General features: G+C 36.7%; 1 protein-coding gene and 1 long non-coding RNA gene across 2 annotated transcripts; both read left to right on the forward strand.

Moving 5' to 3' along the window:
- Positions 1–1,202: 1,202 nt before the first annotated feature.
- On the forward strand, positions 1,203–7,090 carry LOC114457888 (uncharacterized). Its single transcript, XR_003672965.1, has 4 exons — positions 1,203–1,291; positions 2,374–2,428; positions 5,124–5,173; positions 6,248–7,090. It is a non-coding gene; the product is annotated as an uncharacterized LOC114457888 (long non-coding RNA).
- A 69-nt stretch (positions 7,091–7,159) lies between these two features.
- Positions 7,160–8,381, forward strand: LOC114458042 (uncharacterized). The gene is made up of 4 exons (XM_028440286.1): positions 7,160–7,279; positions 7,371–7,526; positions 7,651–7,749; positions 8,100–8,381. The coding sequence occupies exons 1-4, from the start codon at positions 7,178–7,180 to the stop codon at positions 8,379–8,381; spliced, it is 639 nt and encodes a 212-aa protein (XP_028296087.1). The 5' UTR covers positions 7,160–7,177.
- Positions 8,382–12,449: the final 4,068 nt, after the last annotated feature.

A 12,449-nucleotide genomic window follows, 5' to 3' on the forward strand; every position in this document is an offset into this window, starting at 1 on the left:
GTTTTTTGTCTGCCTTTTTAAAGAAGCGCAGTTGAATCTGAATGTATGTCCGAAAAAATCTGTGACCGCAAGTGGCGACAGTTGCAAACACTGGGGCTTCTCGGTGGTCTTGTAGTAGAGAATAAGAGTGCTACGTCTACTGTGTAAACCACTTTGTAATGATTAAGGAGCTATTTACTCCCCCTAAACATGATGCTCAGGTGGGTGAAGTAAATGCAGATTGGAGAAGAATTACCAACGGTATAACCAAAGACAAAAGTCTACGTTAGGTCTCACCTGAGACCTAAACCTCTTTTTTGAGGTTTTCATAGTTCTTTTCTCCACATGTTCATTTTAATTATTACTATAGGTGTGTAAGAAGCTTTTATTGTCAGCTCATGTGCATCGAAGCTGCCCCAGCCGGCAGTCAGCTGCACTGTGAGTAGAAGAGAGAGTGGACTTACCGGGGAATGACTCTGGGTCAACATTAAAGCCATTTAATCCACTATAGTACACATTGTGGAGCCTCCAGCTCAGCTAGAGGCAACGGCCAAACATCACTGCCAGTGTCAGAGGTGAGCAAAATGGCGGCTACTTTATCAGCAGCTTTAAAGTAAAATTTGATACCTATGGTAAAGTAACCACTACCCTTAATTAAGTACAATTATGGCTGATTTACTTTTACGAAGCCATTTTTCAGTGAGAAACTTACTCTTTTTTTTTTTTGCTCAATTAAGGTCAATGCTTATTCTATGCTGGTGAGGTTGACATGTATGCAAGTGTTATTGTGGTGTGTGAGAGCGACCTGCAGTCAACATACTGGACACTGGCTCTTGCAGAGGAACAATTAAGAGTAAAAGACTATGAACTGGACTATAGAAAGTCAACAACAAGTCTGTGTGCCTGTGTTGTGAACCCTTACCTTGACAGTACACTGTAAAAAGTGCTGCAGAGCAAACTTTGATTTAAAATATTTTAAGTAATTACTATATACTTAATTTTTATTTTTTTTATATTTTTGGTTGACAAATAAGTACTATATATCATTATCATAGCACCGTATACAATACAGATTTTATTGCTTTAATTGAAAACATTTTAAGTATTTATTTTATCTGAGTGGTGGTCCTGTAATGACAAAACAAAAATAATGTGTTGATCGAAAACAAATTTAATTTGGCGGGTTGGTAGGCTGGCTTTCAGACCGGTTCAAAGCCAGTCTAGCACTTCGTCCTGGAAGCTTGGAACGTGAGCAGCAGTGTGCCTTTGCCGTCGCGGTGGCTCGCATCATTTTCGAGGTGAACAAGACAAGGTAGGTGTATCCTTTTCTGCAAACACGGTGGTTATTATTTTTGTCGAATCCGTCCAAAAAATTAGGCAGTTCGTGTGTTTAAAATACGTGCTCCCAGCTAGCATTAGCCAATGTTAACATGTTGTTGTTGGTCGCTAGAAAGGAATGTTTTGGATAACTTTGTAGAACACGTGTAGATCAGGCGGAGGCGAAACAAAATTGCACTCGGATATAACGCGCCACAACAGCGTTAGCTCTCGAGCTCAGAACCGGAGACCCATACAGTGTTCACTGAACAACACAAGGTGAGCCAAAGTGCGCGAACTTATCTCTTGTTCTCCCCTCATCAAACGCACACTTTATTATCTCCAGTTCACCCTGTGTCACCGTTAAGTTGTACGGGGAGGGGGGAGGGGGGGGCGCTGTGCTGTAGCCGAAATAAAGTTAGAGCAGACCAACTTGTTTTGGCTATAAAATCAAATTGTAAGAGATATCAATGTGTGCTTGTATATTCTATATAAAACTATCCCTTCTTTACATATCTAACACATATGTTGCACAACCTAATCAAAGAAATATATAATTGCTGTTTTTTATTTATTAAAATATTTTTAGGGTTTTTATTAAATCAATAGCTGAAAATGAATCATGGCCACCTCAATAACACACCTCAGAAAACTCTGCCTAAGTTGGGGAGGGAACATTGGTGAATATACCTCACATTGTATGTCAGTATAATGTACACATTAGTAACAGCTAAAATGTGTATTTTTAGGTTAATAAAAAATAAGTCATTTCAGAAATGTTGATGACCACAACAATTTTTTGTTTCTATTTCCATCTGAAATAATTACACCATTAATTCATACACATTTACACATTTTTAAATATTTTGCATTTCCTTTTACAGCACCTAATACCATTAAATATTTTAACTGGTCTCTTAAACATTTATTTTTGTTAAATACAAGATATGAGGGAAGGAAGGAGTTGTCGTGTATTTTTTCTGTTTCATTTGTACAAGTTACAAACGAGCATATATTGTCTGTGTATATATATTGTGTGTATATTTCTGTCTAACAGTTCATATCTTCTGTTATCAGATTGGTGACTTACTGATACCTAAAAGATCTGACGGTGGACCAAGGTATGATACAGGTAAAATTCATTTTGCTGAGCTTTTTAACATGGATTACTTTTTAATTTATTTTTTATTCTTTCTTTTTTTTTTTTTACATATAATTTTAACAGAACAATAATGAGCTGGCCTTGCAAATACTGTCAACATATCTTGCCTACCAGAGAGGACATTTTAAAACATTACCGGTTGCAACATGGAACTCATCAGTTACCTTGTATATATTTACAATGTCCCTGCTCATTCAAAACCCGGAATGGTTTACATGCACATTTATCACGGAACCACATGGAAACAAAACAACAAAGACTTCAGACAAAGCGACATTTTACATGTCTCGTGTGTGGCCTCAAAGAATTCCCTTATGAGGGAGAATTTTTCCAACATTTGGGCTGTCACCTAAAAAAAAACGAAACTGTTGACTGTGTGTTTGAAGGGTGCTCCTTTCAAACAAATATTTACGGCACATTCAAAACACACAATTATAGGAAACATACACCACGTGCTTTAGCTCGGTTTAAGGCTACTATACTTCAAGAAGATGAACATGAAGAATTGGAGTCATTTCCAGAAGTTCATGAGGTGGAAGGAGTCAGAGAACAAGTGGCTGAAGTTGAAAACTTGGATGCACACCTCTTGCAAAGTGATATGAGGAGCACATTTGTAAATCACATAGCCTCATTTCTGCTAAAACTGGAAAGTGTGAACAACATTTCAAACACTTGCATTAATGAGTTGGTGGAAGAGTTGTGGTTTGTTGCTTCGGAGTCCATGTCAGCTGCTAAAGACACAGTCATGACTTTCTTAAAGAAAAATTGTGACCTCGATAATGTTGGTTCATTAGACGAGGAACTCACAAATGCTTGTCATATGGTCACAGCTTTGACAAAAAATGGTCCATTGTCTTCAACTTTCAAACGACATGAGTACTTCAAAAGTGAGTTTAACATTGTAGAGCCTGTGGAGTATGTTCTTGACGCAACTGGCACAAGGAGTTTTCAATACGTCCCAATTCTTGAGTCTCTGAAGCAACTTTTGAGTAACACAGAAATCAGCAAAAGGACTTTTAGAAATGCATCACCATGCATGTCTTCCAAAGACTACAAGTCATTTCGTGATGGTACTGTTTATAGAGATTCTGAGTTTTACACTGAAGAACAACGCATATGTCTCATTCTGTATGTGGATGACTTCGAGATTTGTAACCCCTTGGGGACGTCGCGTAAAAAACACAAAATAACTTCAGTGTACTGGACTCTGGCATGTGAACAATCTCATATACGCTCCACACTCACTTCAGTGTATCTTGCACTTTTGTGCAAAGCAGATGATATGAAGACATTTGGATACACTGAGGTTCTCAAACCACTCTTGAATGATATAGCTTCACTTGAAGAAGATGGCATTATGGTTCCTTTTCTCTCTAAAACAGTCAAATGTTCCATTTTCAGTGTAGTTGCTGACAACCTTGGTGCTCATTCATTATCAGGCTTTGTGGAAAGTTTTTCTGGCTCGTACGTCTGTAGATTTTGTTTAGGAGAAAGGTCAGAATTCCAACAAAAGGAAGTAAGGTCAGGTGCTTTTCCCATACGTACGAAAGATATTTATTCTTCTCATGTCCAGGCAATTCAGGAAAACCCTGCTCTAAACAATGTCTATGGTGTGAAAAAAACATGTCCATTAACTGCAAGATTGAGCCATTTTCACATGGTTGAAGGGTATCCCCCAGATATTTTACACGACCTTTTTGAGGGGATTATTCCAAAGGAGTTTGCACTGTGCTTTAACGACTTCATAACCAAAGGATACATCACATTTGAAGAGTTAAACAGCACAATAGCATCATTTCCATACAAGTGGGGTGATAAAACGGACAGCCCTCAGACCATTCCCCGTACATATGCAACTCGGGGAAATATCGGAGGCAACGCCCATGAAAACTGGCTTCTCATCAGATTGCTCCCTGTCCTGATTGGGCACAAAATCCCTGAAAATGATTCAACCTGGAATGTTTTAATGTGCTTGAAGGATATTGTTGAGATTGTGGTGGCCCCAGTTCAGAGTGAAGCAAGTATAATGTTCCTTGACTCCAAGATCTCTGAGCACAGACTAAGACTGCAGGCAGCGTTCCCTCATGTGAACTTGATTCCCAAACACCATTTTTTGGAACATTACCCTGCCCTCATGAAAGCTTATGGTCCACTTATCCACTTTTGGACCATGCGTTTTGAAGCAAAACACCGTTACTTCAAACAAATTGTGAGGCGTACTGGCAATTTCCGAAACATAATGAAATCACTTGCAGCAAAACACCAGTTAATGATTGGACATCATTTGATTAGTCTGACCAGTACTCCTGTAAATATCTCAAGAGTAGCTGATGTCCCAGTTGATGTCCTACATCCAAATGTACAAGAAGCCATAGAACAGGTGTCACCAGGTCAGACAAATGTACATGTGTCAAACACTGTATCAGTCTTGGGAACAACATATACTAAAGGCATGATTTTGCCTTTTGGGTCCACAGGAGGTCTCCCAGATTTTGTTCAAGTTCTTCAAATAGCCATCTTGAAAGAAAAAGTGTATTTTATTGCAAAAATGTGTATTTCTTGGTATGATGAGCATTTGAGAGGATTTGAATTGGAACTTACAGAGCATGTGGTATTTGTGGAGCATCAACAGCTTACTGACTCTTGCCCATTGGCTCTTTATAAGGTACGAGGAAGACTGATGGTGATCCTGAAAAGACACATCTGCTTGGAATAGTGAGTATTGCTGGGTTGCATGGGACATCACTAAATGTTATAGTCTGATAAGTAGTTATTAATAGGGATGTGGGCAGGAAAATAACTTTAATTGACTAATCACAAATTATTTGTAGATAATAATTGGCTTCAATGAGGCACCAAATACAGCGCCTTGTGTAATCATGTGTACATAATTAATAGATTAAAAGTCAACTTTGAAGAGATTAGTTGATGAATGTGTAAAAACCAGTGAATCGATTTGCAATGATAAAATATTGGCAGGTTAATCGTAGCTGTATCAAAGCTCTCTGATGCTGATACGATTCTCTGGAGTTTCACTCAGGGTAAGATTTTTGTATGGCTTAACTTGCAACATTTAAGGCAGATTTTCTGTCTTTTAATTCAAAAAGATCTTTGTTTTTTTTAACACAAAATAGGACACTTGCTCCTCATTTTAAATAACATAATTTCATAAGCTACAGTTAAAGGTGCATTATGCAACTTATTAAGTGGAAAAAACTGTATTTGTGCATATTTGACCTTTTTAGTGACTCAGTGGCTGTATGGGTGCAACATGACACCTTTGCTTTCCAACACAGTGGTCTCTGTGATGCTCAAGGATCAATTGTTTTGGGGTTTCTGGTAAGTTTTGGGCCCGAACCCCTACAAACAGTTTATCCTGGAGCGTCACAGAGACCACTGTGTTGGGAAGCAAAGGTGTCATGCTGCACCCATACAGTTATTAAATCACTAAAAGGTCAAATTTGCAAAAATATCTTTTTTTTTTTTTCAATTGAAACATTGCATAGTACACCTTAAGTGTCAAAATAAATATTTTAGTTGTAAAATTATTATAATTTTGTTGTGGGGGGGTCTACATTGTCAGTTTAAAATTTGAATCAGGGATTGAGTGAATCCTTACATTCTTTGAAAAGTGTGGTCTAAGCCTGCGTATACCTAATCACTGATATGTGCACTGCTTATAGCACCATGACCATGGTGTCGCATGCAGAGACTTCTCTCAACCCAGGTGTTTAATTGTCTTTTTTTCTATAAATTTTACTAATGTCTTTTCATTTCTTGTCTCAACAGATCATAGCAACTATGGATACACATGTCAGGTTTCGTGTCTTATTGGACCACATTGTAAAAAAAGTGTCTTTTCCTGAAATGCCCACTCTCCAAGAGTTGATAAAAGGAGTACAGGAAACCTTTGCAATTTCAGAAGACATAAGCCTTCAATACAAAGACACAGATTTTGATGATTTCTTTACATTGACTTCGACTGATGACCTCAAAGACAAAGACACACTAAAGATAATATATGTCGAGCCACTAACATTGATTCTCTCCAACATTAATTGTGACTCAACTCTCAATAGCTCAGTAGAAATGGCGTTCGAAAAATCATCCCAGTGCTCTTCCTCTGCTGAGTCAGATGATACAGTAATTTTACCACCACCTCATCCAACTACGCCAATGCACCAGCCGTGGCCCAGAGAATTTCCGCTACCATGTTTTTCCTACACCACAGAGATGGCGCTTAAGCAAGGGATGATTGAATATGAAAAAGATGGAACCCTTCTGTGTCACAATAAATGCTTTCCTCGCCTGAAGACAAACATTCTTGAGTGCTTAGCGGACGCAATGTATACATACACAGCCTACGCCAATGATACCCAGCGGTATGCTGTTGCTGAAGCCCTCGTAAATAAATACCCATGCTTGAGAGAACCAGGTTCCTTTAATGGCCTTTATGGATGGCAGCAGAGTTTAAAATATAAAGTTGGAAATTACAGGACCAAACTGCGTGCCCTTGGTGTTCCTGAAGTCATGATTAATACTCTTAAGCAAAAGTCATCAGACAAACCAGCAAAAAATGTCAAAAAGGCAAAAAAGTGTGAATCAAATTACTTTCCACCTGTACCTGCTTGGGAGACACCAGAGTCCCTTGAAATCACAAGAGTTCAGCTTCTTGCAGAGACAAAGACGAAAAACAATGACCAAGTGATAAATGACCTGATGTCCCAAACCTTCAGCCTACGAAGGCAAGAAGTTTTATCTGAAGGATCCAATGTTGCTACTCTTCTTGATCGGTGGCCAGCCCTTTTTGATGAATCTCAGGTGTGGCTCTAAAATGTTGTCGCAAAGTGTATATTTACATAGTTTTGTATCAAAAATGTTTTTTTAACCACTACGACACACTTGTCTGCAGATTTGTCAAGAATTTCAGCGGCTTACTGGAATATCTCTGGAGCCAACATTTATCCGAGAGTTGGACAAACATACAGCCAAGATGTTATCACTATTCAACTCAAAAGGTGGCGCACTCGGTGAAAAGATGAAGCCTTTAATTATGGAGTTGGTTCAGGTAAATACTTTTACGATGTATGAACATTTTAGACTTACAATGTGAATTAATGTGGGTCCCTGGTTGGTGGTGGGAGATAAAACATGTCTATAATAAATTTGAATGAAATTCATGTGTCTTATAGAATCCATCTTCAACGGTTGAAAAGAGGAGAGACATTTTGCTGAGATGCCTCATGGCGTACATTGGGGAGAACCAAGCTGACCTTATTTGTGATGACCAGGTACAATGTTTTCCATTTTGTATAGATTGTTTAAAGTATTTATCATTTGAATGTTCAAAATTAAAGTGCGTTAATGTTGCTAAAATTAGGTTTGGATTTTTTGTTTTTTAACAAGAAGAGCACTCAGAGAGCACACACCTCAGCCAAGGCAGCTTAATTTTTTGTGATCCGGATCACCCCCAAAATGTAATAATTTCTTCATTAAGTCATTGCTGACTGTCCCTGAAAGTTTCATCGTAATCCATCGATTAGTTTTTGAGTTATCTCACTTGAGTTAACACACTTGACAGTGTGTTTAGTTAACACTAAACACACTGTCAAGTTTAAACATTATTTGTCTCCTTAAACAGACCAGCGGGTTCACTGAGGATCTCAGCTCCTACCCAGTGATGATCTTCACGTCTCAAGAGACCTACGGGATTGTGATTGATGGCCAGCCAGTCTTGAAAGGTTTGGCCACGTTGGCAAAATCTTGCTGTCTTCTGGTTGGTATCATCTATGCTCTTGATTTGAAATATCCACCCAAAGTCAAGCACACTTTTGAGGTCTTCCAGAGACTTTTTATGGGGCTAAATCCTTTGCGCCCAAAACCCTCTAATAGATACACCGGTTTAGTCAAAAAATTGACATAGGTTTACAATGATTGCATCATTGTAATGTGATTGACGTGGTCAATCACATTACAATTTCTTTCCTGTACTTTTGTTATCGTTTGAAGTTCTGATTTTTGCATTTGTTTATAATCTTTTAATTTTCCATTGCTAGCAATGTCAATATACCCAGTTGTAAAAAGGATGATACACTGTACAAAATCTATACTCAGAAGTTATTTCTTGCTGTCACTTGCTGAGAATTCCATTTCTAACTGGTGTACATTATTTTTGTCTAATGTACAATATAATTTATGTTCTGTTTTTTGCCGTCATTTTCACTGCTACAAAGCCAGTGTACATATGAATAGAAAAAATGTAAATGTTTAGTATTATGATGATGATTGGATTGAATTTGTAGAAAAAAAGGTTTTATGAAGGTTTTATGGTAGTAGTCTTCTGTGTAAATCAAAAAATTGCCCAACCTAGGTCGTATTTCAGTCACCTGTTTTCTAATTTGGCTTTTGATCAACTTCCCAGCTCGCTACCGTCATAACCATAGCAATGGGTCGTTGTTGTTGTTTATCGTTGTTGTTGTTATCATTATTGTTTTTGGTTAAGAAAAGGGCTTTATTGTTGCCAAAGAAAGTAGACACTTTGCTGCTGCTTACATGTTCTAATGTGTTTGGCTTTAATTGTTTAAAAAAAATGTTTGTTAAAACATTTGATGCTGAATAAATGTTCAACATTGCAGAAAAATAACTTTGTTTTTGGTATTACATTTAAGTTATAGTTCATTAATAGTAAATTAATTTAAATGGTTTATAGTGATATTAAATTAAGATGCATTAATCATGAAAAAATATTTAGAACACAAAGATATGAATTAAATTGATTATCATGAAGTTGGTGTGCTAATCAGAATATAAAAACGGGTGGAGAATTATTAATTTTGAAGTTGTTTTGCTTTGTAACAACACAAAAACATTCAGTAAATCAATCACCTATAAGTTATAGTTTTGCTTTGTAACAACACAAAAATGTTCAGTAAATCCATCACTTCAAAGTCAAAGTTTTGCTTTGTAACAACACAAAAATGTTCAGTAAATCCATCACTTCAAAGTCAAAGTTTTGCTTTGTAACAACACAAAAACATTCAGTAAATCAATCACCTATAAGTTATAGTTTTGCTTTATAACAACACAAAAATGTTCAGTAAATCAATCACTACAAAGTCATAGTTTTGCTTTCTGTCAAACTTAATTTAATGTTTTTTATTACTTAATAAAAAGCTGAAGTTGACAGTACACAAAATGCCCGATGGAACCGCTTACGTTAATTTTTTTATTTCTGATGAAAGCAACACTTTTTACAGTGTAGTTCTGCTACATATGTATTTATAGAGACCACAATCTACCAAAGCAAGCAGGAACCTAGAAGAAGGCTGTGAAGACTCAGCTCATTAGAGCAGGGTGGATGATGTGACATGCCAAAGGTTACATGCAGTGTTATATCCAAGTCGGTGTAATAAGATTCAGGGACATTTTATTATACTTGGGTTGAATGTTCTTCTCCTCCTAAGGTGATTAAGAATGAGCAAGCAGAGGTCATGTGAAACATTTGGACTAACAAACTGATAACCTGACAAACTCACTAATTGCTGATCAGCAGTTTTGGAAAAGTAGTTGTGGCAGACACAGTAATCCCCTTGAGGAGTGATATCATACAGACTTTACAGTACAACAGGTAATGCATTCCAATAGGTTATACTAGGACAACAGACCCTCAGTGCAAAGCGAGCCATCCAAAATATCCACTGTGATGTCACAGGTATGGACAACTATGTAATTATGTACTTTTTACATTCTTGAAATTACTAGTAAGAATGCCTAAAACTGAAAATGCATTGAAAAAGAGCAACTCTGTTTATAATAATTTGTAATAACAGATTTCTGGTTGACCTTCCTGTTTACTGAACAACAGTGTTCCCCTGACACCCAGACCCCTTCACACCAAGGTAAAGCACCTAATGTTTGTCAATCAACATTAAGAGACTTCTGAAAAGCTGTAAAAGTAATAAACATACATATACACCTATTTAAAGCTTCACATACTTTTGCCACAAACCTAATAAACTGCTATTAGGTTAATGAATATAATCGTTTGAAGTTCTTATATATGCAACCAGGTTGAAAATATATATTTGTTTTGTGTTTGAAATATCACCAAATCCTGATTAATATTGTTTTTATATGAGAAGAGGTGTTTTATTGTCAATATGCATGTATAAATGTTGTTTTCAAACTAAAGTGTTAATATCTGTAGTGTCACTTTAAGAGGCTTCAGTGCGAGTACCATCGTCCCCAGGCTTCTCTCAGGCTGCGTCCGAATAGTCCCTCCTATCTCCTTTCCTATCCACCTTAACCCCTGTGGATGACATCACAAGGCTGCTATCCGGAGTTTCTGAGATGTCCCGCCCTAAACAGCCTAGGGTTAGGCATAATACACAAAATAATGAAAATGTTTTGCTTAATGTTTAATGGAATGAAATGACTGAAGAATACTACTACTACTACTAAACAGCCTCAATTCCTCTAACTGCCTCTCCCAATCTACCAGAACCAGGCCACGCCTCTACTTTTCTGCACTCGCATCGCGGAACATAACAAAGTTGCATTGAGTCACATTGATATAGGTCTATAGGTCAGGTAAGAGCCAAAATCATATTTACCTGTTTGCTGTTGTGACGTGCGGCCTCATTCCCGTGCACAGTTCCGCATTCACTTTGATTGACAGGAAAACAAAGCCTATTGCCTGGGCCAGAGCCGTATAAAGAAAGAGTTGCGACAACTCTGTTCACTCCAATGGTTTTTTTTTTTTTTTTTTTACAGCAATGGCTCATGGAGCCTCACAATTGTTCCCAAAAGTGATCAGTTTATTATTGTAGCCAATGGAGCTAGAGCGGATTAGACGGTTTGTGATGCACTTTTGAACGGTAAGACGTTATTATTATCATCATCATCATCCTCATCATCATTATTATTATTATTTATTTTATTATTATTATTATTATTATTATTATTATTATTATTATTATCAGCATATCTAAACCCATTAACGTGCACATTAAGGCATGTTAGTGGATTATCCCCTGCTGAACTAGTAATTTTTCTTTTTCTTTTCATTTTTTGTATTTTCATTTTTTATTACTATTATTATTATCATTTTTTTTCATTGTGAGATACACTGTTGTTGTTTTCAAGTTAAAAAAAGAAGAAATGTTTGAATATGATCGCTTCGCAGATTTTTTAATTGTTATAATCCTGATTTTTTATTTTTTGTAGTTTGCTCTTGCTGATTTTGGCTAATCATTTGTTCTTCCTCACTGGTTCGTACATTTTTGGAATGGGTAGAGCATCTCCATACAGCACAGCAAACTGCATGACAAGTTATTAATGTTTCTGACTTTGTTAGACATTTATTTAATGACTTTATCTTGGTACATAAGTGCATAGTAAAAAATCTGTCTATTTTTATATATAAATGAACATAATGTGGTGTTTTTTAATAACCCCCCCGTTTTTTTTTTCTTTTTTTAAAGAAAATTCAAAGCAATACATCCCGTATACAATACATATTAACACATTTTTTCACCAAATTAATGTTGGCTTTAACTATGTCAAAAAAGCAGGTAAGCTGTTTACGCTAATTATTAATATGAATTTACATTAGGAAAAAGTATATATTTATGGCAGTGACGGTGTACTGTATACAGTACATATTGTCAGTCAATGCTGTTATTGATCACAAATTACCAAAAATCCCAGTTATGTCACGAGGAATTAATTGGTACAACACTGTACACTAACTTCCAGGAACAAATTCAGTCTTACATGAATCACGTGACGATCAAGCATTTCTCTCTATACGGCTCTGGACTGGGCGCACTCAGCAATCATTTCCATTAATATAGGGGTCTATAGAACGAAGGAGGGACTTATATACATTAATGTATATGAATGATTTCAAAAGAATGATACATAAACATAGATTTCTCTGAAACTCCGAATATCAGCTTTCAGGAAAGGTGTTAGGCATTCACGTTTGTTT

Source organism: Gouania willdenowi, chromosome 24, assembly GCF_900634775.1.
Source record: "Gouania willdenowi chromosome 24, fGouWil2.1, whole genome shotgun sequence".
Classification (NCBI taxonomy): Eukaryota; Metazoa; Chordata; class Actinopteri; order Blenniiformes; family Gobiesocidae; genus Gouania; species Gouania willdenowi.

Excerpts from the sequence above, each read along its gene's own strand:
- LOC114458042 (XM_028440286.1), top strand. The coding sequence starts at position 7,178 with ATGTCCCAAACCTTCAGCCTACGAAGGCAAGAAGTTTTATCTGAAGGA. Across the intron at positions 7,527-7,650 it reads TAATTATGGAGTTGGTTCAG|AATCCATCTTCAACGGTTGA; the intron begins GTAAATACTTTT and ends TGTGTCTTATAG. Across the intron at positions 7,750-8,099 it reads ACCTTATTTGTGATGACCAG|ACCAGCGGGTTCACTGAGGA; the intron begins GTACAATGTTTT and ends CTCCTTAAACAG.